Source organism: Erythranthe guttata, chromosome 13 (assembly GCF_056151865.1).
Source record: "Erythranthe guttata isolate IM_541 chromosome 13, IM_541, whole genome shotgun sequence".
NCBI classification, from domain to species: domain Eukaryota; kingdom Viridiplantae; phylum Streptophyta; class Magnoliopsida; order Lamiales; family Phrymaceae; genus Erythranthe; species Erythranthe guttata.
The window spans coordinates 1,676,447-1,699,673 of NC_142545.1; the positions used below are offsets into that span (position 1 = coordinate 1,676,447).

At 34.7% G+C, this 23,227-nt stretch overlaps 2 protein-coding genes across 2 annotated transcripts; both read right to left on the bottom strand.

The window, feature by feature from the left end:
* Nucleotides 1-2,296: 2,296 nt before the first annotated feature.
* LOC105972031 (GPI inositol-deacylase C, putative (DUF1218)) lies at nucleotides 2,297-3,299 on the bottom strand. The gene is made up of 3 exons (XM_012996966.2): nucleotides 3,110-3,299; nucleotides 2,819-3,021; nucleotides 2,297-2,726 (listed from the first exon to the last, which is right to left on the bottom strand). Exons 1-3 carry the CDS (start codon nucleotides 3,206-3,208, stop codon nucleotides 2,549-2,551), a joined length of 480 nt encoding a protein of 159 aa, XP_012852420.1. The 5' UTR covers nucleotides 3,209-3,299; the 3' UTR covers nucleotides 2,297-2,548.
* A 1,085-nt stretch (nucleotides 3,300-4,384) lies between these two features.
* On the bottom strand, nucleotides 4,385-16,843 carry SDG2 (SET domain protein 2). Its single transcript, XM_012996979.2, has 20 exons — nucleotides 16,581-16,843; nucleotides 14,132-16,313; nucleotides 13,940-13,999; nucleotides 12,064-13,200; nucleotides 11,429-11,790; nucleotides 10,594-11,106; nucleotides 10,389-10,489; nucleotides 8,663-9,719; nucleotides 8,483-8,554; nucleotides 7,546-7,656; nucleotides 7,007-7,107; nucleotides 6,743-6,842; nucleotides 6,563-6,658; nucleotides 6,261-6,428; nucleotides 6,045-6,170; nucleotides 5,877-5,930; nucleotides 5,556-5,803; nucleotides 5,362-5,470; nucleotides 4,912-5,211; nucleotides 4,385-4,828 (listed from the first exon to the last, which is right to left on the bottom strand). Exons 2-20 carry the CDS (start codon nucleotides 16,164-16,166, stop codon nucleotides 4,652-4,654), a joined length of 6,927 nt encoding a protein of 2,308 aa, XP_012852433.2. The 5' UTR covers nucleotides 16,167-16,313; nucleotides 16,581-16,843; the 3' UTR covers nucleotides 4,385-4,651.
* Nucleotides 16,844-23,227: the final 6,384 nt, after the last annotated feature.

The window sequence follows — 23,227 nt, forward strand, 5'->3', positions numbered from 1 at the left end:
TATATATATATATATATATATATATATATATATATATATATATATATATATATATATATATATATATGTGTGTGTGTGTGTGTGTGTGTGTGTGTGTGTGTTTACTTTGACATATAGATTCAAATAATTATTAATTTATATATAATTGGACAAATTATTTAAATCTATAGATAATATATATATATATTACTATTTATAAATAGTAATATATATTTAAATTATTTATAAATTAACTTATAAATAATTTATAATTTTATATATACTTTAAAAATAATTTAAGTAATATGCTAAGAGCCCCTCAAATCAAACATAATTTGAACTAAATGACAACCGTAAATTTAATCTTTTAATTAAATCCCTATTTTCAAATAATATATGAGCCACATCATTTAAATTTTTTTAATCCCTAGTTTGCCCTTATACCCTAAATATAATATTTATTTTCACGTTCCTCCAACTTATCAGATCTATTTATTTTATTTTATTTTCTCTCTGCTTCTCTCTCGTTCTCTCCCTCTCGTTTTTTTCCCTCTCTCAATCTCTATCTCTCCACATCTCTCGCCGCTCAGTATTGGTTGGGCTGGTGACGGCGGCTACGGTGGCGGAGAACAACAAATCTGCAAATTCCGACTGTGGATCGAGATGATTTGGTGGAGGCGGCAGCGGTGGGTGGAGGCCGCGGCGGCCGGTGAAGGCGACAGTGGCGGGTGGAGGCGGTGGCGGCGGCGGCGGGTGGAAGGTGTGGTGGGGGTTGTGCGGGCGGGGATGTGATTATGGTTGAGATGTTATGGAAAGTATTTTTTGACTACTCAATTGGATCTAATTTCCTTGTGTTTTGAAAGATTATTTTGCTTGATTTGAGTTGTTCAAATGCCAGATCTAGGTTTTTCGAAAGTTGGTAGGTGACTATAGTCGCGGCGGCTGCGAGCGTGGGTTGCTAGGGTTGTCGGCGGCTGCGTTGGCGGCTAGGGTTTGCGACGGCTAAGAGTTTTTTGTGGCTAGGGGTTGATAGTAAAGCATAGTAAACTGTAGTATACTATACTGCACCGTAGTATTATAGTATACTACAGTACGTCGTAGTATACCATAGTCTACTACAGAAAATTTGAAAAATATGTAAATTGAAATTAAAAAAATTAAAAAATAGCAAATTTTTTTTTTGTATTCTCAATATTATGTAGAAAAAAAAGGAAAAAATAAAGAAATTTTTATAATAGTGTATAAAATGCTATAATGAATAACGAGAAAAAAGAAGAAAAACGGATATTTTGAAGAAAAAAAAATATTAGATGAAAATATGAAAATATTAAATGTATAATAAATGAAATGATAAATGCAGTTTGGAATTTACTTAATGAATATTTCGAATTTGTGAGTAGAGAGACATTTTTTGAATGAATTTTATAAAGGATGTGAAGCAAATGTTTAGTTAGACTTGTCATTTAGTTCAAATAAAGTTTTGTCACCAGGGATCTATATTCTAAGACCCCTAAATATAAACTATTGATTATATAGATTTAAATAATTTGGCATATAGATCACAATTGACTATATACACGATTGTAGATCAAATGATACTTTGAATCTAGAGTAGATTGGATGACACATTGATTATATATATTGATATTACATATTAGATCACAATTGATTAAATTTCAATCCCTTCCTTTAAAATTGAACAAATTTACATATATACTAAGGTACTAGTTTGCACCCTTTTAAGAAATTATAATTACTGTGAAATTATGTCAAAATTTCTATTTTAAATTTGCGACTTATTTCAGATTATCTTTTTTTAATTGCAAATTGACTTATTTTTTGGCGGCGTTTTGTTAAAAAAAGAGTAATAAAAATACAAATAATAATAGTAATATTATTATAATAATTAATAATAATAATAATAATAATAATAATAATAATAATAATAATAATAATAATAATAATAATAATAATAATAATAATAATAATAATAATAATAATAATAATAATAATAATAATAATAATAATAATAATAATAATATAAGTTAAAAGAAAATAACAGATTGGTAGCTTATAAATAAAATTGTTCTATTTTTTAGGCACGTTTAGAATTGATTGGTTATTTTAGGCTGACAAATTGAGTAATAGCATATTAGGAAGATTAAGAGTGAAATTAGGGAGAAAAATTAGGAGGGAAACTTGGAGCCAAAATCATTAAGGATAAAAATGGTAAAACATAAAAGAAAATTATAAAAAAGGAAAAAAGAAAAAATTATGTCCTAATTTCTAATATTAATAATGCTATATTAAAGCATAGTTAAACATGATTGCATCAATATCCATGGAAACTAGCAAACAAGGGTTCAAAAATTCTATTACAATGTTCAAATCTCCATAAGTCAAAAAACAATAAAGTTATAACACAAAAGCCGAAAAAAAGCCCCCGAAATCAAGATCCACGATGTCTCGAGTCCCACCAAAAAAAATCGAAAAATACATAATAATAATTAAAAATAAGTAAAAAAAAATAATTAAGTTGTCTAATTAATCAATCTGCAAAATTAAATTACTAATCAAGTGCAGAAGTGGAAGTAACATAGTAAGCAACAGCAAACATGGCATGAACCATACACAAAATCCCTCCAATAGACAAGAAATGGTGGTGCGTAAATCCACACGACGCTCTCGATTTATGGTTCGATATTATTCCGATCACCAGCATCGACATTCCTACAGCAAGTATGATCCTATCAACATAAACACACACCGGTTAATTAACATATATATTATAAAAAAAAAAAAAATATATATATATATATATATATGATATATGATATACCAAGTGAAAACAAGACAAGCCATAGATAATTGTTTAGTAGGAGAAGCTTTATGAATCTCTTCTTGAGTGCAAGCACTACATCCTCCAAGCAAGTTTGCAAGAACATGTGCTATTCCGAGGATGCTTGCAGCCGCTAAACCTAGTACATACGCGTCGTGACTCGGTTCCTTACACTCGAATATCCATAGCCTCAAATGCTTTTCCTATAATTATTAATCATCGAACAAACAAACAAACATTATTATTAGTCGAAAAAAAAATTAAAAAAAAAATTGATTGTTTTGTAGTCACCTCGTTTTGAGCTGCTTCGGCTCTGATCCCAAGAACTCCGGCAATAATGTCGAGAGATACGATCAAAAGACAAGCGAAAATGCCGATGAATTTGCCCATTTTTATTTATTTATTTTGAGGGGGGATATAAGTTGTCTTAAGGGACAAGAAGAAGATATATAAATAGTGAAGAAGTGTATCTATGTATGTATGTATAGGTGTGTGGAAGTGTGATGAGATTTAGATGATGCTTGGAAAAAAGCTTCTTTTGTCAATAGTGTGGTGACTTTATTTTTTTTTTACTTTTTTGTTTACTTTTTGAAAAAAAAAAAAAGAATTCCAACCTTTGGATTCTTTGCTTAGGGGTAGAAGAAAAGTAGGGTATAAATCCAACTAAGGAACAGTGTGGCTACTGCAGTAAAGCTATTCTCTTGCATATGCATTACATTTTTTTTATAGTCTTGGTGAATTGTTATAAAGTAATTTTGGAAATGTTTTTTTATTTAAATTGGATTTACATGGTATTTGCAAAAGTTTTTAAAATTATATTATATGTTTTTTTTTAATTCATAGTTTATTTTTGGGGTGTTTCTACATACAGTTAAATCTCTATATATTAATACAGTCGGATTTAGCAAAATTTTATTAATTTATTGTATATTAAATTATCGAGGTTCTACTGTACAACATTTACTTGGTTTATAGTATGCTGCACTGGATGAACATCGGATAGATCTTTACCATTCATATAAGCACACAAACACACAGATACCAAAATTATTGCGTGTAGGTCAACAATAAAAATTTATCTAAAAACAAAACTATCAGCAGCCACCGCTGTTCCGTTGTCTTCTTCCCCATTTGTTCTTCTTCTCCGTTTCTTATTATTTTTAATTTTATATTTTTCATAATTTCTTTTTTCTTCCTACAAATGCATTTTGATACCTCATGCAAAGAACAAGGTTTTCTAAATTTCTTTTCTTTAGTTATGCAACTTCTTTTTATTTCTCATGCAGAGAACAAGGTTTACGAAGATACCGTTCATGAAAACACGAACCAAGTTTACATTTCTACGCATACTTAGAATTTTCGCAAAAGTTTTAGGAAAAAAAAAAAAAATGAAAGATCCAAGACTCCGAAGTGTTTTCAAATCGGAATGAATTTAGAGGCACCGGAATTTCCTTTTTCTGTTGCAGAAAAAAAAAATCGGAATTTTCCAAAAGGGTACATTCTAATCATATCCGTTCGACATACAAAAAGTGGCCGATTTTTAAATTAAAAGGAGAGAGAAAAGAGTAAACACTGAACTATAACTATAAACCAAAGAAGGAATACAAATTACAAAAAAAAAAACCTAAAAAGAATGTTTAAAGACAACGTAGCTCTTCTATACACAAGAATTAGATCACAAACAAATAACGCCACCTGATTGGTCAATCACCGTTGACTAACAATGGTGTGTGTTTGACCAAATCTTCTTCTTCTAATGAGAGGGGTACTTCTATTTTCTTCTAATTGTTTTTTTTTTTTTTAAGAAAAGAAAAAAAAAAGAATAATAATAAATCACCTATCCCACATGGCCTGATAAATCGGAGGTCTGTGCTTTAACCATTGTACCATCTCCTTGTCAAGTTGTCCCTTCCGTAAAACCGCATCTAACATCGGACTTCCAACTACTTTCACTAAGCTCTTGAACGACCATATTCGATCCCTCGGCCAAGGTCTCTGTGGCTGCTTTTCCTGCCATACGAAAAAACAAAAGAAAATTATTATTTAGTTTAATTGTGACACATATTGGAAGCCAAACAAGCCCTTATTCTTACCATTCTCGAAAGCATAAATTTGACTGTTCTTGGACCGTACACACGTTGTCGTGAAGGCTTCTGTACTTTGGCATAGAAGGAGCCAACATCGGGTAAAGACAAGCAGCCTCGACTTGCCTTGGCTAAAGTAGAATCCGGTTCTGCGTTTTGATCGTGCCAAAATATAAGCTGTCCTAAACAATACGTCTCGCCGTACGTCTTGCAATACTCGTGAACACCTGAACCTAATCTATCTGCATATTTTGGACCGACGTCTAGTGGAGTTATGTGGACAGGTGGCGAAGTTACTTTCTTGTATTCCTGTAACAAAATTTTAAATAAATTCAATCACAAGAAACAAGAAACTAAACGAAAGCGTATCTTGATTGTTAATCACCGAAACAAAAAAAAAAAAAAAAAAAAAACAAAAAAAAACAAAAAAACAAAAAACAAAAAATAATGGGTACTCACTGTTACTCTGAAAAAAGATTTCGTGTGAGCATATATGTGTATTAAGTCAGCAGCTGCATCGTGCCGACTTTTATATGTACATGGAAGGTTCCGGACCTCATCCCTCAACCTGTAACGTTAATAAAAACGGGATTTTTTATATTAAATTAAATGGGATATATGTGCGCAATGAGCTAAATATTCAAATGAATTACCATAATAAAGATTTCTGAAGATTGATCTCTCTATCATTAGAATCGGAAGGGTCGTGTGCATGGATCTTGGCTTTGAGGTCTCTCAAAGCAACGTCTTCCATATGAGGAGCCATGCACTGTATAAGTTCCTCGACGAATGACTCTTCTCCTTTCCATAGATAAGAAGCTGCTGCTTCTGTGCTAAGCTTTTCCAATGGAGGTGGTGCTTTTTTCGGGTCACCGAATACACATCTCATAACATACCTCACCTGCGTTCATATATTCCGATTTTAGTTGCATTAAAATAAATGGAGGGAATATGTTAAGAAAATCGGCTATTACCTTGTCGATAGTGAGAGCCAAATTTTGAAGCCTCTGATTATACACACCCTCAGCCTGTAGCAGTTCAAAAAAGTTGATCATATGTCCTTAACAATACATCTATCTACCAATACACACACACACACACACACACACACACACACACACACACACACACACAGAATATACCTGAATTTCAGCATCACTTTTTTCAACTTCGAGGTGTATTTCAGCAAAATATCTCTTTTTCTCATCTAAGTTATGCCTAAGAATCTCATCGGGGAGTTTCGTTCTCTCGAAATTAATAAACCTCACCTGACATTATAAAATACGAATTATCAGGAATTGTCCTGAAAAAAAATTGAGCTCAAAGCAAAAGCTAAAGAGAAGAAGGCATAATAATACCAATCGAGCCGTATAGGCAATCAGCCAATCAGGCAAGCCACCAAGCAAACAACTCCCAAGTCCAGCTTTACCAAGATCGATATAATCTTCTTCAGATACCGAATTCACTTCGCATGCCTCGAGCAGCAAACGAATCCGTTCAAGTAATCCATGATGCTCTTTCAGCACCTAAATCCCAGAAACACCCTTCGTCAGAATTTAAAAAACCAAACCATCTATCGGAAATGGAGATTAACCAAAATAACATAAAGTCCGAATTTTTTAAAATGAAAATAACTAGTGGATTACTCCGAATCGTGTACCTTCTGGAAAGCCCCTTCACCTGTTAGATTTAGATAACTCCCACGGCAAACCTGGTTGCCGCATAAACAAACAGAAGCCTCGTACTCTTCTTTACTCTGCAGCCAATCAATAATCAATAACAATTACAAAATAAACAAATAAAACCTCTCAAACTTAGCCGAGGATTCACGTGCACTCACCTCAGTAACGGAATTGTAGTCAAAGGTGACCTCTTCACCGTAAGCAATTGGTCTCACAGAATATATACCAATCTGGTACTGACCATCAACAGCAGTGACCCTGTTCCACAATCATCAAGAAATGGATAATGTTTCGTTATCTCTATACATCAATCATAGAAAAGAAGCTGGAAAAAAACAGTAAATAAGCACAAAATATCGATAAATCTTATCCTTTTCAGTAAAAAGCTTTCTTCAGCACTAAAAGAGGACAAGAGTACTTACTTTGCTTCACAGTTGGGTCTGCAGGAGTGACAAATCCGACTAGCATAATTTGCCTTGTGCATTGCATCAACAACAACTAGATCATACCCATCCGCATCACCCTGCGTTCAAAGATTCCAATGAGCCATATATCCCAGACACTATAGAGGTGACAGATAAATACAGATCACACAAGGCAGCAAATGACGCTGCTCGAGATTTAATACATCGAGATTTAGAGGACTCAAAAATCCATTAACTCGGAAAAGTGGTTACCGTTATAAAACTATTTAGATGTACTTCAAAACTTGGGGGATTTGGGAATTTATAATTGCGTTTAAAAAGTATACCCGCAAGACAATAAGCATTATGTTCTTTTCTATCAACTTCAAACTTATCCATAAGAGGCTTTCCTAATTCTTACTAATTACAAAGCGAGCCATTTTATTAAAAATAAATAGGAACGCCTACAGCAGTACTGCTTCAGAGGAAACAGCAGGATCATCAAACATGATTTACAAAAGGGCATTGAATAGACTCATATAATCAGTATAACATACCTTGGGCCTCTCAAGATATATGTTGTAGAACTCTGGTGCTGGATCCTTACTATTCTTCTGCAAAGCACGGATGCCGTCTTGTTTTTCGAACCATTTCCATGTTGGGTAAACCTACAATTCCGGAAAGGACAAGGTCAGCAAATCTTGGAGCATGTTCTCTGCATACAGGTAGACAAGCAAAACAACGAGAAATATAATCTGATAACCTAATCAGCAATATCAAGGAGCAATGAAGATTTTTTTTTGCATCACTTGCAAGTGGGACTAGACATTAATAAGCTAGATTTGGATCAGAAATTAGAGATGTATTAAGTTTCAGAAAAGAGACGAATCTAATAGTAGAATCTTCAGAAGACCTCAACTAGCCTGATGACCACATAAATGTTCTCCCCCACCATGCAAAATGTGCATCATAAAAACCCCTTCACCACATAGCCGAAAGAAGAATATTTGAATTGGTTACTCTAATATATCTAGTTTGTATCAAAAAGCAATGAAGCTCCACGTGTTCCTAGACGTTTACGAACGAATAACAGATGCAACACTACGGAAGTTCCGAGATGCTATGGATCTGCATCATTAAGAACTTCTCAACCAATGACTAGATATTATTCCTGTTCCAAATTCGCAAAATATTTAATACCCACCCAAAACCCCAATCTCCAACTGATAATCCATTAAAAGAAAAAAATTAAATAGGCCAACGGCTCAAATAACTAAATCAAAAAAAGCAGGCAATAGGTACTAGGAATGTAAAGAAAAGCATATGGAAAAGAGAATTGTCGAATATGATAAGTCTGTTATTAGTATTATCATATTAATTGAAGTAAACCTCTCAGCAGCAACCAGTGAAATCAGAATTCATCGAAAACAGCATTAATAAAGCCATAATCATTCACTATCTTGGATTGGTCTAAGAGAACATGACAAGCATTACCTCTCCCAAAAATTCAACAACAAAATCATCTTCACTGAAACCACCTTCTTTGTTGCAAACAACTCCAAGCCCCTATCAAAAGAACAATGTCAGATGGTAAGAACTAATAGAACAAACTCACACACATAAGAAATAAGAATTGACATCTAATAATACCAACTGTAACATTAAATAACTGACCTTTCTATAAGCAACATAATTGTCCTCTGGACGACTATCAATGGCCTTCAGCATAAACCGACAGAGAGACATTATCCTTCTATCACTGTTCTCCTCTGCAGTTTCTGATATCTCTTCGAATACAGACCGCAAAGGGTATACCATAGGAGTGTTTCCAGAACCAGTAAAGTTCCTCACTTGCTTGTTGAGAGTACGAAGCAGAACTTCTTCAATGAACAAATGTTTATCAACAAGCGACCAGTCAGATTCCTCTGGCATGGAATCAAGAAGAAGATTATGGGTATATGGATCTATGCCATAAACTTCTTGTTCAATCACCTCATCCCCCACGGATTTTCTAGGTTTGAAATCCTTAACCTCGGGAATTTCCATGTCAGACTCCTCAGTGCCATTCTTTTGTGCATTAAGCTTCTCAGCATAATCATCAGGCAAAGAAACCTGCATTTTTCTTCTAACTTCCTCTTCATCTGCTACAACAACGTAGTGATCTATAACTTCGTACTTTCTTGTCACAGGGGGGACAAGGCTTGCCTTTGTCATTCGAGCACCCCACTCACGCTCATCGGCCAATGAATCGAACCCGTCATCAGATGTAAAGATTGTCGCCTCTCTTGACTCTTCCATAGTAACTACCGATGTTGACTCCATGTCACTCTCTGTATCTGAAGCAGTACTTGCGCTGTCTGCATTACTAGCGTCAGAAGATTTGTCAAAGTCGTCAGATGTGTCACTCCCCGAATCGAAAGATTTTTTGTTCAACTTGGATAATCGCCTTCTGATTTCTCTGTCAGAAGCAAAATCTCGAGAATCAGAAAGTCCATGCATGAATAGAGAGCCATTGCTTCTATATGACTGCTTCCTTTCAGACGCCTTAGTGAGGTTCTTCTTATACTTCGAAGAAGTAGATGAAAACCCTGGAGGTGAGTCTTCTTTCCATGATTTCATAATGTCCTCTCTTGCATAAGCCAACTTTGAACCTTTATCCAAACTTGTAGCAAGTTTAATGAATAATGAGACAATGCGATTCACATCTCTAGCATCACCCCGGTTTTTTATCCTGAAATCACATAATAATCATAACTCAACAAAAGTCACTAATTCAATATATAAATAATAGAAGCATGATTTGATTGTTACAGTAAAAATTGTCTCTTCTCGAATCACAACACTACTTCATTCCCAAATCATTCACCCAACACACATTCCTCCAGAATATAATTAAAATATCCCTCTAAGACGAAACAAAACACAATCCAAGTTATTCATGAATCAATGGAAGCAAACATGGACACAAAATTGTTAACTGGATGTTATAACATGACTTACTACAATTTGGGCCAAAAGTACTATTTTATACTTTTTAAAGTTCTGAAAGAGCACTGAAACCAATCAATATGTAGCATGAAAGGGAACAACTCTTGGTCATTCCTGAGAAATATAATGGAGAAATCTCAGAAATGAAGTGATGCTCAATTCGTTGATCAATCAAGAGGTTTGTCGCCAGTCCTTATGGTTACATATCATTTACAGAATCGATAAAAAGTACTCGTTGTAAGAAAGATCCATACATGCACAGATAAAGTCCAAATGACAACTTAAATAATCTGCTGCAGGAGAGTGCACCACTACCAACAGGAGGCAGGGTAGTGCATTTTAATATTCTCTGTATTAATGCATCGTATCAAAGCTATGCAGTTGGCAAAAATTAATGTAAGAGATAACTTACTTAATTGCATCGCGACACATACGACTGATATCCTCTTTGATAGAGCTCAAGCCACGAGTGGAATAATATCCATTTCTCATTTTTTCTTCAATCTCAGAAACCTGATAAATGAAGAGAATATGATTAATATGTTGAAAGAGATTGACTGCATATAATAAACATAGCTGAGTAGAAGATAACCAAATGAAATCGTGCTAGCAAATACCTTAGGCACAAAAAACTGAAAGGTGTTCTCACTCATGATGTCATGTAGACCTGTAGCAATATATTCCTCCATTCTCTTATACCCATTTCCAGTCTTCTTAACAGCCAAGCGCCTTAACTGAGCATCCCTAGATAGAATGGACGAAGACTTACGAGCATCAAAGAGCTTGGACCGTTTGTATAAGCTTCGACGAAATAACTGATTTGCAGAATCCCTCTTATCTGAACTCTCTAAATATTCTTTCAGTCCAGTGGAGTCATCCATCCGGTTAGATGCTGATGAACTCCTGTCAGTTAAGTGACTAAGGCTCCGAATTTTTAAATGGGAGGCACGATTTTTGACCCAATTAATATTAGGAAACTTCCACACCAGATCTTCAAACTGAGTGCAACCTCTAATATCTATAGATGACAAAAAAGGTAATGATTGAAGGAGTTCCTCAAGCATGCCAGAAGTGAAGCCAGTACAACCACGTAAAACTAAGGAAGTAATCTTTTCTTTCTTGTAATCGCTCTGCAGATTATAATTTATGTTAGAGTTGCAATACATCAAGTAACAAAAACGCTTCATCTCACTTCCAGTGAAATAGAATTAACATCAAATTACAAATATATCCTTGAGGTTTAGCTCACAAATACCCCCCCTTGAGGTTTGTTTTTAATTTACATACCCCCACCACCCTCAGGTGCAACTTGTACATTACAAACAAATGTCATGGTGCTTTTTGTAATTTACAAAATAGAGGGCTTTGCAAACTTCAAGGCTTGTTTTCTTTTCCATGATTTAACTAGAACTATTAAGCACAAAATAAAAAGAAAAAACAAGCATAACTTACCAAAATTTTCAAGAGTGCGGAATCAGTGGAGTTAGGGGCCATGACGCAAAAGTCAACCTGTCTACATATATCTTTGTACGACGAGGCCACTGACCGCCAATGCTTGCAAGTCAAAGCCGCGTAAAAAAGGGACTTAACATCACCTCTAAGAAAATGAAACACCCGTGCTAGAATATTGCCATCAAGCAGATCCCAGCTTCCCCTACCGATTTCAGAATCCAATCCATCTCCTTTACTGAAGGTAAGCTGACCACACAAATCATCAAATTCGCTCTCATGATTCTGAAAATTTAGCATGTTATCTTCCATTCCATACTCCTCTTCAATCTCATCTATCCTAGCTCTTTTGCTGCGGAAGTGATCTGCAAAATAAACATAAATCAGAGAGACTCTCATAAATCAGCTAGTAAGCTTAAGACGCGTAATAAACAAACTATCAAATCCACCACGTGGCGGAAGTAGAGTGGGGAATGGAAACAGGCAAACATTATTGCTGTTATCTTCTTTCTCTTTCCTTTATTTTACTTTATTTAGTTTTTCGGTCTTCCAAAAGCAGAGGGGGGAATGGTGGTGATAAAAGGTACATCAAAAGAGTGAATAGATCATTGCATGAAAATTTAAAAAAAAATTAATACCTGAATGGTAGATATGTTGTTCAATCTCTTTCTTCGGTTGTCTGGCACTGATCCAAGGATCAAGGACTTCATTTATGGCTGCAGCAAATTCACGACCCTTGTATGACTTCATTATCAATTCATGAAGCTTCCCCCGAGTATATCCAATAAATTGTGGATGTAAGCCATGGAAACTACTCGATCCTCCACTCAATACAGCATCACTTTCTTTCGAATGAGAAGTAAATCGAGTGGCAGTATTCTCATGCTCCAAATTTCCAGAATCTTCTGAGTGAATAGTAACTGGAACCCAAATCTTGTCTCGTTTTCTGAAAACACTGCTATTTTTCTGAATGAGGCCTTTATCTGCCATTACTTGCAGCTCTGAAAATGATAAAGGTCCTCGTTCATGCCCAGCACCATCAAGGAAGTACCAGTCACCCAAATGCAATTTCAACTCATCAACTTTGCAGAGACGATCCTTTGGTATACTTAGTGTTTCACTTTTCTTACTAGAATCCTCTGAGTCTTGTTCGTGGGCACTCTTCAACTGACAATCTTCAGATGACCTCCTTGTATCATGAGTTGTCGAATATGGTCGTGAAGACCTTGAAGAAAATCTTTCCTTTCCTCTAACTTTTACACGAGGTTCAGACACAAACGAGCCATGGTCCTTTACCACACACGCATTTATCCTAATAACGGGCAGCATCAATCCTCTTACTCCCTTGAAAAGAGCAGATTTAGTTTGGAGATTCAACTCATCAGGAGAGGTAAAAGCCCAAAGTGGAAGGTCAAGCCTTCTGCTCTGAGAAGGATAGTACAGTTCATCCTTTTGCTCCCACCGAGGGTCATCAAGGCCAGACTTGGGCATCTGACACAAGGGATAGCCATCATTTAGAACAAGCTTCCGGTTCCAAGATCTATCTGGAACAGCTTCGTCACTCCTTATCCAATCACATCCCTTACATGCCCATTGGCTAGAATAAATTTCACCAGTTTCACTAAAACCAAGTATGCTATCCTTCTCAGACGAGGCAATCATGGTGGGCCTTGATTCTTCAGTGTCTTTGTATTGAAGTTCAAAACCACTTGGCCTACCTTCAACACCATTACCTTCGCAATACTCTTCCATGTCCTGGTAGTGCCAGGTATGACCTGTGAATGCCCCACAAGTATTACTTAAATAAGCGGAAAATGTATTTGGAAGACTGAAATATAGTGGTTTGACTGCAAAGACTACATAATACCCCTATTCAACTCAAAAGGAAGTAAACATGGCACATATACTGAGATTTGCTTCCTCAATTCTATGAGGATTTTCGAACAAGGATTGCATACCCATAGTAACAATTCAATACCACTTGTTTGGATACTTTCCAATTAATATGAACTTTTCAAATCCCCTGGCAACCATTCTAAGTAATATGATTCCGGATCATAATTGAGATTAGAGCCATCTTACATACTTCGCTCTATATTCTTCTAATAGACCCAACTACTTCCATTCAGAAACAACCTTAGCAAACTCAAGTACTGAAGTAATGTAAAAGAAATCTGTTATCTCAAAAATCAAAATCTAAATAATGATGTTACAGTGCATAATCTGAATACATCGGAGGATAGATGTTGGTGCAAGCATTAACAAGAAACCCAGAGAGACCCGCCATCAAGTGGTCATTCATACATCCACCTTTTTGGGGTGCATGGTGTAATGGTCATTTATAAGAATCTAACTTCATGGATATAATTCAGAGACCTAAAGCAACCATATAACATTAGTTATTAGGCCACTCCAAAACTATCGGCTAACAAATCAGCTTTAAATAAACGCATTGGGCCGGGTGAAAGAGACTGATGATAACTGGGATCTCACAATAACATTAAATAAAAGTACCTTCTTCAATTTTTCGGCTTCTTTTCCACTCTCCATGCTCAACTGTGATTTGCAATACTTCTAAAAGAAATATATCAAAGACAGAAGATTCAGCATTAAATAAATAAATTGAGGGCTAAAATAAACTCAAATTTTCAAGTAGAGAGGAAATAAACTTTTTTAAAGATTTACTGTACAAGAATCGATGCGTACCAGTAAGCATGTCAATTTCCTTGCCAGGAATTAATGCTACACCCTCCAAAAACGCTCCAACTCTGTCGTCAATACGGAGATCTTCTACAGGCTCAGAAACAGAAGAATTCTCCTCAGAGCAGAATATCAAATTTGAAGAAGGGACCAAGATTTCCTCGTCACCAGATACACCATTACAGTTATCTGCTAATACATTACCAGGTGCCTCAGGGGGGCAAACAAGTTGAGTAACTGTGTCTGGAACGACAGAATGGTGATTCAAACTAACCAATGGCGAAGCCGCATTTTCAACAGTTACCCACCTGTCACTGTCCACGTGTTTGATCAAGTGATCCGACACAAGATATCCCTCCTCAACAAGTGTCTTTAGATCACCCAATTTGGTGGGACCGCGTTCAACACCAAAGTGATCCAGGTAATACCACTTCCCTGCAACAACTGCATCTGCCACAATAGGGACATGCGGGGGCGTATTGCATATATCCATATCTTCTTCCATGCATGCTGGATCTTCAATAACTCCATTTTCTTGAGAAGATTCTATACCGTCGTACGCACGATTTTTGGAGTGCTCCTCGACGTGATGGCTAGCAGTTTTATCAGGTGAGATATTTCTATCTGGTGATTCTTTAGCTAAGAACTGGGATTTCCTTCCGCTGGAATCTTTCATCGGAATATTCTTTCCCTCTTGCCTTTTGCTTCCACCCGTCCAATTCGTTTCCCGACTGTCACTATGCCTTGTTCGATCACGTGGCGACCTATCCAAGAAAGTTGGAGACAGATCCCTACTACCCTCGCAGTTTCTGCCATGATCGACATAACCAGGGCTTTGATACTTGTTGTCATAGTGAGAGTTTCGGCCATGGTTGCGGGCCCGATTGAGTGGTGACCGCTCAGAATGATGCCTTTCAGAAGGAATATTCCGCGATGAAGAAGAAGAAGAAGCAGGGGTCTTATATGGCCTTTCGACATTCCTGCCAGAATAGTGGTCCGACTGGAAACCAGAACGGGCCCCATCTTCAGAAAGCTTCCGGTTTTTCGAACCAGAGTAGTCATCATAGTCAACACGGTACTTTCTGTCATTACTATCTGAATCATTACCATGACGCTTTAACCGGTTATTGAAGGGATAGTCTCTTGCATGGCCCTTACTATTCGAAAAGTCATTTTTCAAAGAGCCTTCTTCCCCAGCTATTTTCGAACCGGCCTTTTGAGTTTTCTCACCTTCATATCTGGAAGAAAACTTTCTGAAACGCTGAGTGCCAGCATTTCTGCCGAATTCTTTCTCATTTGAATACTTACCTGATGAAGGTGGGGTCCACTCGCGGTCACCTTTCCATCCTTTGTCTTTACCAGAAGGTGGCGACCAATCACGTTCAGCTTTCCAACCTCTTTCCCTACCTGAAGGTGGAGTACGTTCAGAGTCGCGGTCGAATTTCCACCCCCTTTCCTTTGGAGAAGGTGCTATCCATGCACGGTCGTTTTTCCATCCTTTATCTTTAGCAACATCGTACCTTCGTGGCTTCGAGTAACCATATTCATCGGCTCTGTTTGACCACCGGTCAGGAACAAACTCACCTTTTTCCAGCTCGTCTTTGGATGAACTCCAATGATTCTTCTCGAATTCACCGCCACCCTTACGCCACTTGCCAGGTACAAATTCGCCCTTCTCAATCTCGCTCTTGATCTCGTATTTTCTTGCAGGTGGCTTTTCAGGAACAAACTCGCCATTCTCGAATGGCAGAGTCCCTAATTCACCCTCCTCGACTTCGTCTTTACTGTTTTCATTAGAAAAATCACCGTTACCTTTCTTCTCATCGACATCTTTAGTTGAACTGCCAAAATTCTTCGAGCCCGACTTGTTTCCCTTGTTCTTTTTCAGCTTCATTTTTTTAGGATTCACTTTAGCCATTTTGATGGGAGAATTGGAAGGAGAAGAATTGACGTTAGCGTTGCCATTTGTCTTTCCACCGCAAATTGAAAACTTGTCCATAACATGCTGTGAAGGCACGCATGCAACACCGCCATCGCCCATGGAATGCCCCAAAATGAATCTTTTTTAATTGAGAAAACACCGCTACACAAACCCTAATCCACTTCTTCCCCGGGGCTATCTATGCTCATACTGTTGTCCTCCTCGTAGTAAACAGCCTTCAAAATTCCTCCTTCCTCCAAAACCCACCTACAAAAACAAAGAAAAAAAAAATCAATCCAAATTAACAAACCCTGGGCCAATCAAAAAACCACAAAATTCTCGAGAAAAAATGTAGTAGGGCTTTTGAATTCGGAAACAAAAAACCAAAAATCAAAACAAAAAATTCCAATTGCCCGAGTTGAATGAATGACCGAAACATCCAACGCGGAAACGGTTAAGATGAAAATGGCGAAGACTAATGGAGGTAAGGAAAAAATCTGGGTTGGCGCTAGGGTTTTGAATATGAAGACTTACGAGTTGGGGAAAAATTGCCGGAGGCGGAGGTCGGCGCGTGGGATCGGAGAAGTAAACGAGTTTAGTGAGTGGAAACGGAGAGATTGGGGATAATTCAAAGGGAATTACAGAGAGAGAGAGAGAGAGAGAGGATTAGAGAGAGAAAGAAGACAGCGGATCGATTGATGAGAGAAAGAATAGCTGAAGACGAAATCTCTGTAAATCGGTTTATTTTGATTTCTCCTTTTTCTTTCTTTTTTATATAAATAAAATAATATAATAATATTTTATTTTTCTGCAAATTCTTGCTTAGTAGTTTGTTTATAAAGGAGTTGAGCCTCAGGTATTTGGGCTTTTGGTCAAAATAAAAACCTAAAAAAAGTGATCGTTTGAGTCTTTTGTTTTCCGATGTTGGAAATCGGAACGGAATCTCCGAATTTCGTCGATGTACGCGTAAATTTTCCGATTTTGGAATATTATTAATCTCGTTGAGAATTTCGAACACGATTCGGAATATTCCGTATTTTTCATAACGTTAACCTTATGGTGTAGATATTATTCTGAAACAAGATTTATTAATTTGAATTTCTGATTTTTTTTTTCTATTTGTTGTTGCGGAATTAGAATTAGTTTTTTATTTTCGAAAAATTGAATTTTATTTAAAATGTTAGTTTTGATTCGATCCATCCGATATCTCTTGTCTAAAGTATTAATATTGTCAAAAGTATTTAGAGTTAAAGTAAAATGACAAATAAGAGTTAAAGTAAAATGACAAATACGATAAAAAAGAAAGAGTAATTTGATTTCACCCTCAGATATGTTTGCTACTTACTCAAAAAAAATGTTTAGCTACAAACTAGAGGACACTAAATTTACCACCAAAAGGATGAACGTGTAAGAAGATTCATAGTTGAGGGTGCTTGTAATTACCCAAATATAAGGGGGGTTTCGTAATTTGACCTTACCTCATGGATATGTTGTAATTTATCTTAAATATTAATAAATACGTCAAATAATAAATTTAATATTTAGTTACTTATTTAATCGGGCATACATCAATGTAAACCTAGTGAGCTAAATAAAGTAGGCTACAAACTTTTTTAGTTTAATAAAATGGTTAAAATTCGGTCCAAGTCACTGAACTTAATTCAAGTAACATCAGGAGGGTGTTTGACTAAGTTTACAAGGTTCCAGAAACAATATAAAAGTTTTTTAATAGGTTATGAGCTCCTAAAATATGTTTGGTATTTTTTTCATAAAAATTTTAAAACTTTAAAAAGAAACTATTAGAAAGTTTATAAGTAGATTTTAAAAAAAAAAAATTGAGTCATCGTGCTTGGGAATTGAAAGTCATAAACACATGGTGTCCATGAATCAATAACATAAATGGAATTGAAAGTCCAAGATATATAGTGTTCATGAATCAATAGCATATACTAGTATTAATTTGCGCATTCCTTTTATTGAAGGTAAAGACGAAAATAAGGTGTAACAAGATTTTCTTTGAGGTAGATTTTTAACCCAACTTGAAGCACAAAGATTGAATGTCATATGAATCAAATATGCATGAATCAATGAACACTGTTCACAACATTAATGGTTTGAGTTATCTAAAATTTAAAATGTAATTCATTCATGCGTAATTTTGTCATCTGACAATTTGACATCCAAAGATGAAGCTCAAGACATAAAAAGAAGAATTAGGTCTTTGCACCTAAGCTTAAATTGGTCGGGTGAAATTAGAAATTGTACTTCACACATGAGAAGAAGGTTTCTTTCGTTTAAGCCATGAGACATGGCTTTAGAAGGAGGAGTAATGTAATGGTATTAAACTTTTTTTTAGTTTTCTAAAGAAGTTAAACGGTGGATTTTTGAGGTTTATAAGATATTTCGGCACTTTTGGCTTCAAATAAGGAAGATGTCGTGCGATGTCGTTTTGAGCAACTCCATGGAGAGGATCAGACACGCGATCACTATTTCAAAGCTGCATAAAAGGGGAGTTTGCTCAGCTTGATCAACAAGTCATTTCTGAGTATTTTATAGTTAATTAATTTGATTAAAGTACCTTAACTTTATCATATTGGAACGATCAAATTTGTTCGTTCTCAATATTGAAAAACCTAGTTTGGTTCGAATATTCAGCAATATACTTTAACCATTAGCCAAACCTTATCTCATCTGAGTTTTGTTTTCAAGTTTTGTACAAATTCTTTCTAGATTCATAACAAATGATAGAGTATTAAGCGGCTGGAGAGAGTGATCCGACTTGGTGAAACGTGAATATAGAAGTTAGGGATTTAGAGTATACGAGTAAATTAAAAATAGGGTAAATTACAACCACCTCCTGAGGTATGGTTAAATTACGAGAAAAAAACCCTCATGTTTGGATAATTACAACTACCCGATCAACTATGAATCTTCTTACACATTCACCCTTATGGTGTTAAATTCAACATAATCTTCTAGATTTCGTGGAATGTTCTCTAGTTTGTACTCTTTTTGTGCAAAAATGTAGTTTCCAATTCACCATAATTTGATGTATACAAGCCAAAAAATACATTTTATGATCATCTTGCTTCAAAATGTAGAGCTAACATGGAATAAAATAAGGTACAAAATTAAGAATATTCCATATAATTTAGAAGATTCCACTAAATTGACACCGGAAGGATGAATGTGTAAGAAGATTTATAGTTGATGGGTGGTTGTAATTATCCAAACATAAAAGGGTTTTTTTCGTAATTTGACTATACCTCAGGAATGTGTGAAATTCACCCTTAGGAATAGAACCAATTAAATTATGTTTGATTTAAGGATCACCTATCATATATTACGGTATTACCCCTAAATGTTTTTAATACTTGGAATAAATGTACCTAAATGTATACAAGTAGGGGTGGTTTCGGTACGGTTACCAAACATTTTGTTCAATACCGTGTACCTACCGTATCTTTCGGTATTGAAAAATTCTATACCGTTACCGTACCAACAATTGCGGTATACCGTTATTCGGTATACCGTTAGTTTCGGTACGGTATGATCGGTACGTGGTAATCTACCGTACATCATTTTGTTGATGAACTCGAATACAATAATTAAGATGAATACTAATTAAATGCATAAATACAACAAATTAAGCAAATGAATATGGTAATCAAGCAATTTACATGAATATACATTATACGACCGTAATAGCGTATGTTGCTTCAATTAACTAATGATCACTAAGATATCTATAGAAAAATTGTAGAAACTAATGAGCAAAACATTTTCATGGTTTAAGTAAGATAAAAAAAACTTATGTTGTAATAATGCAAATGAAACAAAAGGGTGGGAACTTAGGGGGGAAAGAAAGGGAGAAGAATATTATGGCAAAAAATATTCCACCAATAAGAGATTAGTTGGACTTTGAAACTAAAGAAGTACGTGAAATAAACAACTTTAACGAGAACTAAATTAAATATTAAGTTTGCATAAATATATGAAAAAAAAAAAAAAAAATAGAATTATGTATATATAATATATATGTGATGTATCATATCTTTATTCTTGTTTTTTTTTTTTTTATAATATTTGTTGATTATATTTTTTATATTTACAATATAAAGGGTAAAATATATTAACTAATTTTTAAAATACAAAGTTGCGGTACGGTACGGAATTACCATGGTATTGAAGATACAATACCGCTACCGTACCGTAAGATAATGGTACGGTACCGATACCGTACCAAATGTAGTGGTAACCGATAGTTCGGTATTTTTTCGGTAATTGTTGGTAGGTATACCGTGGTAATCGGTATTTGGTAATTTTTGCCCAGCCCTATATACAAGAGTTGATGGTTTGGGCTCCACGATTGAGGGCCCAAAATGATACGGTTTGTTTTGGGCCATTGGTTCTCAAAAACATTGTTGACCACATGAACAACATATTAGTTTAGGCGGCGGATATATGCAAGCCCATTTTTTTATTAGTTCAAGACCTCCAACATAAAAATACTAATTTACCCTTAATGAAATTCAAAACCAAATAAAAAACAAAAATCATAAAAAAAAAAAAAAAATCGGCGTTGCGCGTTGTGTCGCCGATTTTCGTGTACAAAATCGGTCTGGATAAACCAATTTGGGAAAACAACGAAAACACACAAAAAAATCAATTTCAATCTCAATTTTTTTTCCAAAATCGGCTAACGCATTGCAACCCAACAAGAAGTAAGCATAGATTAATGTTCATCCACGCATATTTATCAAGAATCGATGCTCGATTAATATTTTTGAATTGACAAACAAAAGTTTAGTAAAAAGGACTTGTTGGTGGTGGTAGGGTGATGGTGATGGTGATGGTGCGGTGGAGATGGTTTGGTGGTGGTGGTGCGGTGGTGGTGGCTTGCTGATCGTCGCCGACGGTCTAGTGGTGGTCGTGCGGCAGTCTTGTGCGGTGGTCGTGCGGCGGTCTTCTGCGGTGGTCGTGCGACTGTCGTATTCTTTTTCCGTATTCTTTTTTTTATTTCTTTTGAGTTTTTTTTATTTTTTGGTCTTGTACAAATAAAAAATAGGGTTTATTTGTATTTAGGTATTATTTGTGGATAAGGGTATATTCGTCCTCTTTGATCTTGATGTAATAAAAATAAATTAGTTTAGGGGTTTGAACTAATAAATCTTTTTATGTGGGTTTGAACTAATAAAAAAATGGGCTTGCATATAACGGCCGCCATTAGTTTATACTTCATAGTACTATGCAAATAAATTAAAGGGAAATTACACTTACCTCCCATGAGATAAATCTAATTACATAGAGACCCATTATATTTAAACATATCATAGAAACCTCCCTTAAAGTTTAATTTTAACAAAAATAAAATAAATTTAAACTCATTCAATAGTATTTTTATCTTTACTAAAATATTTTTCACGTAAATAACATAAGAAACATAATGATAGTGGGAAATAAGTTTGCTCTTTGTATGTAAAATAATCAAATGACGGTCAAGGCACACTTGAACCGACGAATGAAAAGGCGCGCTCAAGTTGTCGTCGCTTCACGTTCAGGGATTCCACAAGCCCGTACGCACCAAGCACGCGCCCTGCCGTATGCAATGCATGAGAAGGTACATCATTGTCCGCCCAAACGCAATGCAAGATGCATAGCATTGGACAAACAACAACAACAAGTCCAACCGAACATACTCCGCCAAACACAATTTCTTTGCAGTCTCGTTCATTTCGAGTTGTAATAACTCCACGTTCTTGTTGCATTTTTTTTCTCTTGAAAACTCGCATTGTTAATGAGAAACAAAAATTTAATTTTTAAGGCCTTAAGTTTAAAATTACATGAATATTCCTTGAGTTTATTGTTAGCTAATATTTAGTTTTTTTTTTTTTTTTTCATCATTTGACTTTTTATAAATTGATTATATGAAATTTAACTTCATCTCGTGTTTATTCATAGTACTTTAGTAAAAACAAAATATTATTTTTCAGTGTGAAATCTTTTTTTTTTTTCAGTTAAAATTAAACTTTATGGGAGCGATTCGTAATATTTTTTAAAAAAATATGAGGTTTCTATAATTTTACATAAGGGTTAATTTATTTATTAAAAAGGCACAATTATTTAATAATTAATTTGTTGCCCAACATTCTCTGGCACAGCTAATTATGATGTGGGTTTGTGTTTATTATGAGAATAGTTACCAATTTATAAATAAAGATAATATCTCTATTGATATATTTAGACTCAAATTTATTCATACTAACCTAAGCCAATTAATGGCTTTTCTTTTTCTTTTTCTTTTTCTGAATTTTCTAGATGTATTTTTTGGTTGACAGATTTTTAGACATTTAAAATAAAAATTAACAGTTCATATATTTATAATATTAATTCATATAATATAATTAAAAATACAATCAAAATTTATTACAAAGAATCAAACTGTTTCATTTATAAAAATGGTCATAACAAACTGAATCACTGACAAAATATTAAATTAATTTTGGTCCACAATTCAGTTGTAAAAGAATGAGTCATAAATCATAATAATCGACAAAAAGAAGTAGTAAAAGAAAAATAAGTGATGGGTCCAAACTACTACATCTACATCTAAAATAATCATATTTATAATTTAACACTCATAATTAGTGATTGCAAAATATTTTGGTCCAACTGAGGTAAAGATGACAAAATTAATAATTGGTTAAATTTATAGAATAACAAATACATGAAAGTTCGTATAAATCTCGCGCAATATAAGCTAATAACTTCTTAATATAAAGTAATACGTATCGTTAAAATTTTGTCCGTACAAATATAAAAACTCCCAAGACCAAACACATCGAATCAACGAGAACAACACATAAAATATAAACACGAAAATAACATACAACATTTCAATAAAATTGTATCCTTAAAATCGTAAATCGATTCTTAAATTTCCATATTTTTTTTTGTGATTTAGGTAAGGCACGCGATAGTAGATTCACAGTCCAAAACAACCAGTCCAACTTAATTATATTTCTTAATTAGACCACATTTAATTTGAATTATCTTATTAATTTATTAATTATCTAATATTCAAGTTTTACCTTTTTTTATGTATACATTATTAAACTAATAAAAAAATATATAAAATAAATAAATAGATATAATTTTAAAATACAAAAATACATTTAACC

Coding starts and splice junctions, on each gene's coding strand:
- LOC105972031 (XM_012996966.2), bottom strand. CDS start 3,208: ATGGGCAAATTCATCGGCATTTTCGCTTGTCTTTTGATCGTATCTCTC. Junction 3,022..3,109: donor CCGAAGCAGCTCAAAACGAG/GTGACTACAAAA, acceptor TAATAATTATAG/GAAAAGCATTTGAGGCTATG. Junction 2,727..2,818: donor GCTTGTCTTGTTTTCACTTG/GTATATCATATA, acceptor TTATGTTGATAG/GATCATACTTGCTGTAGGAA.
- SDG2 (XM_012996979.2), bottom strand. CDS start 16,166: ATGGGCGATGGCGGTGTTGCATGCGTGCCTTCACAGCATGTTATGGAC. Junction 11,791..12,063: donor ACAACATATCTACCATTCAG/GTATTAATTTTT, acceptor TTTATTTTGCAG/ATCACTTCCGCAGCAAAAGA. Junction 5,471..5,555: donor CTTCAGAAATCTTTATTATG/GTAATTCATTTG, acceptor TTAACGTTACAG/GTTGAGGGATGAGGTCCGGA.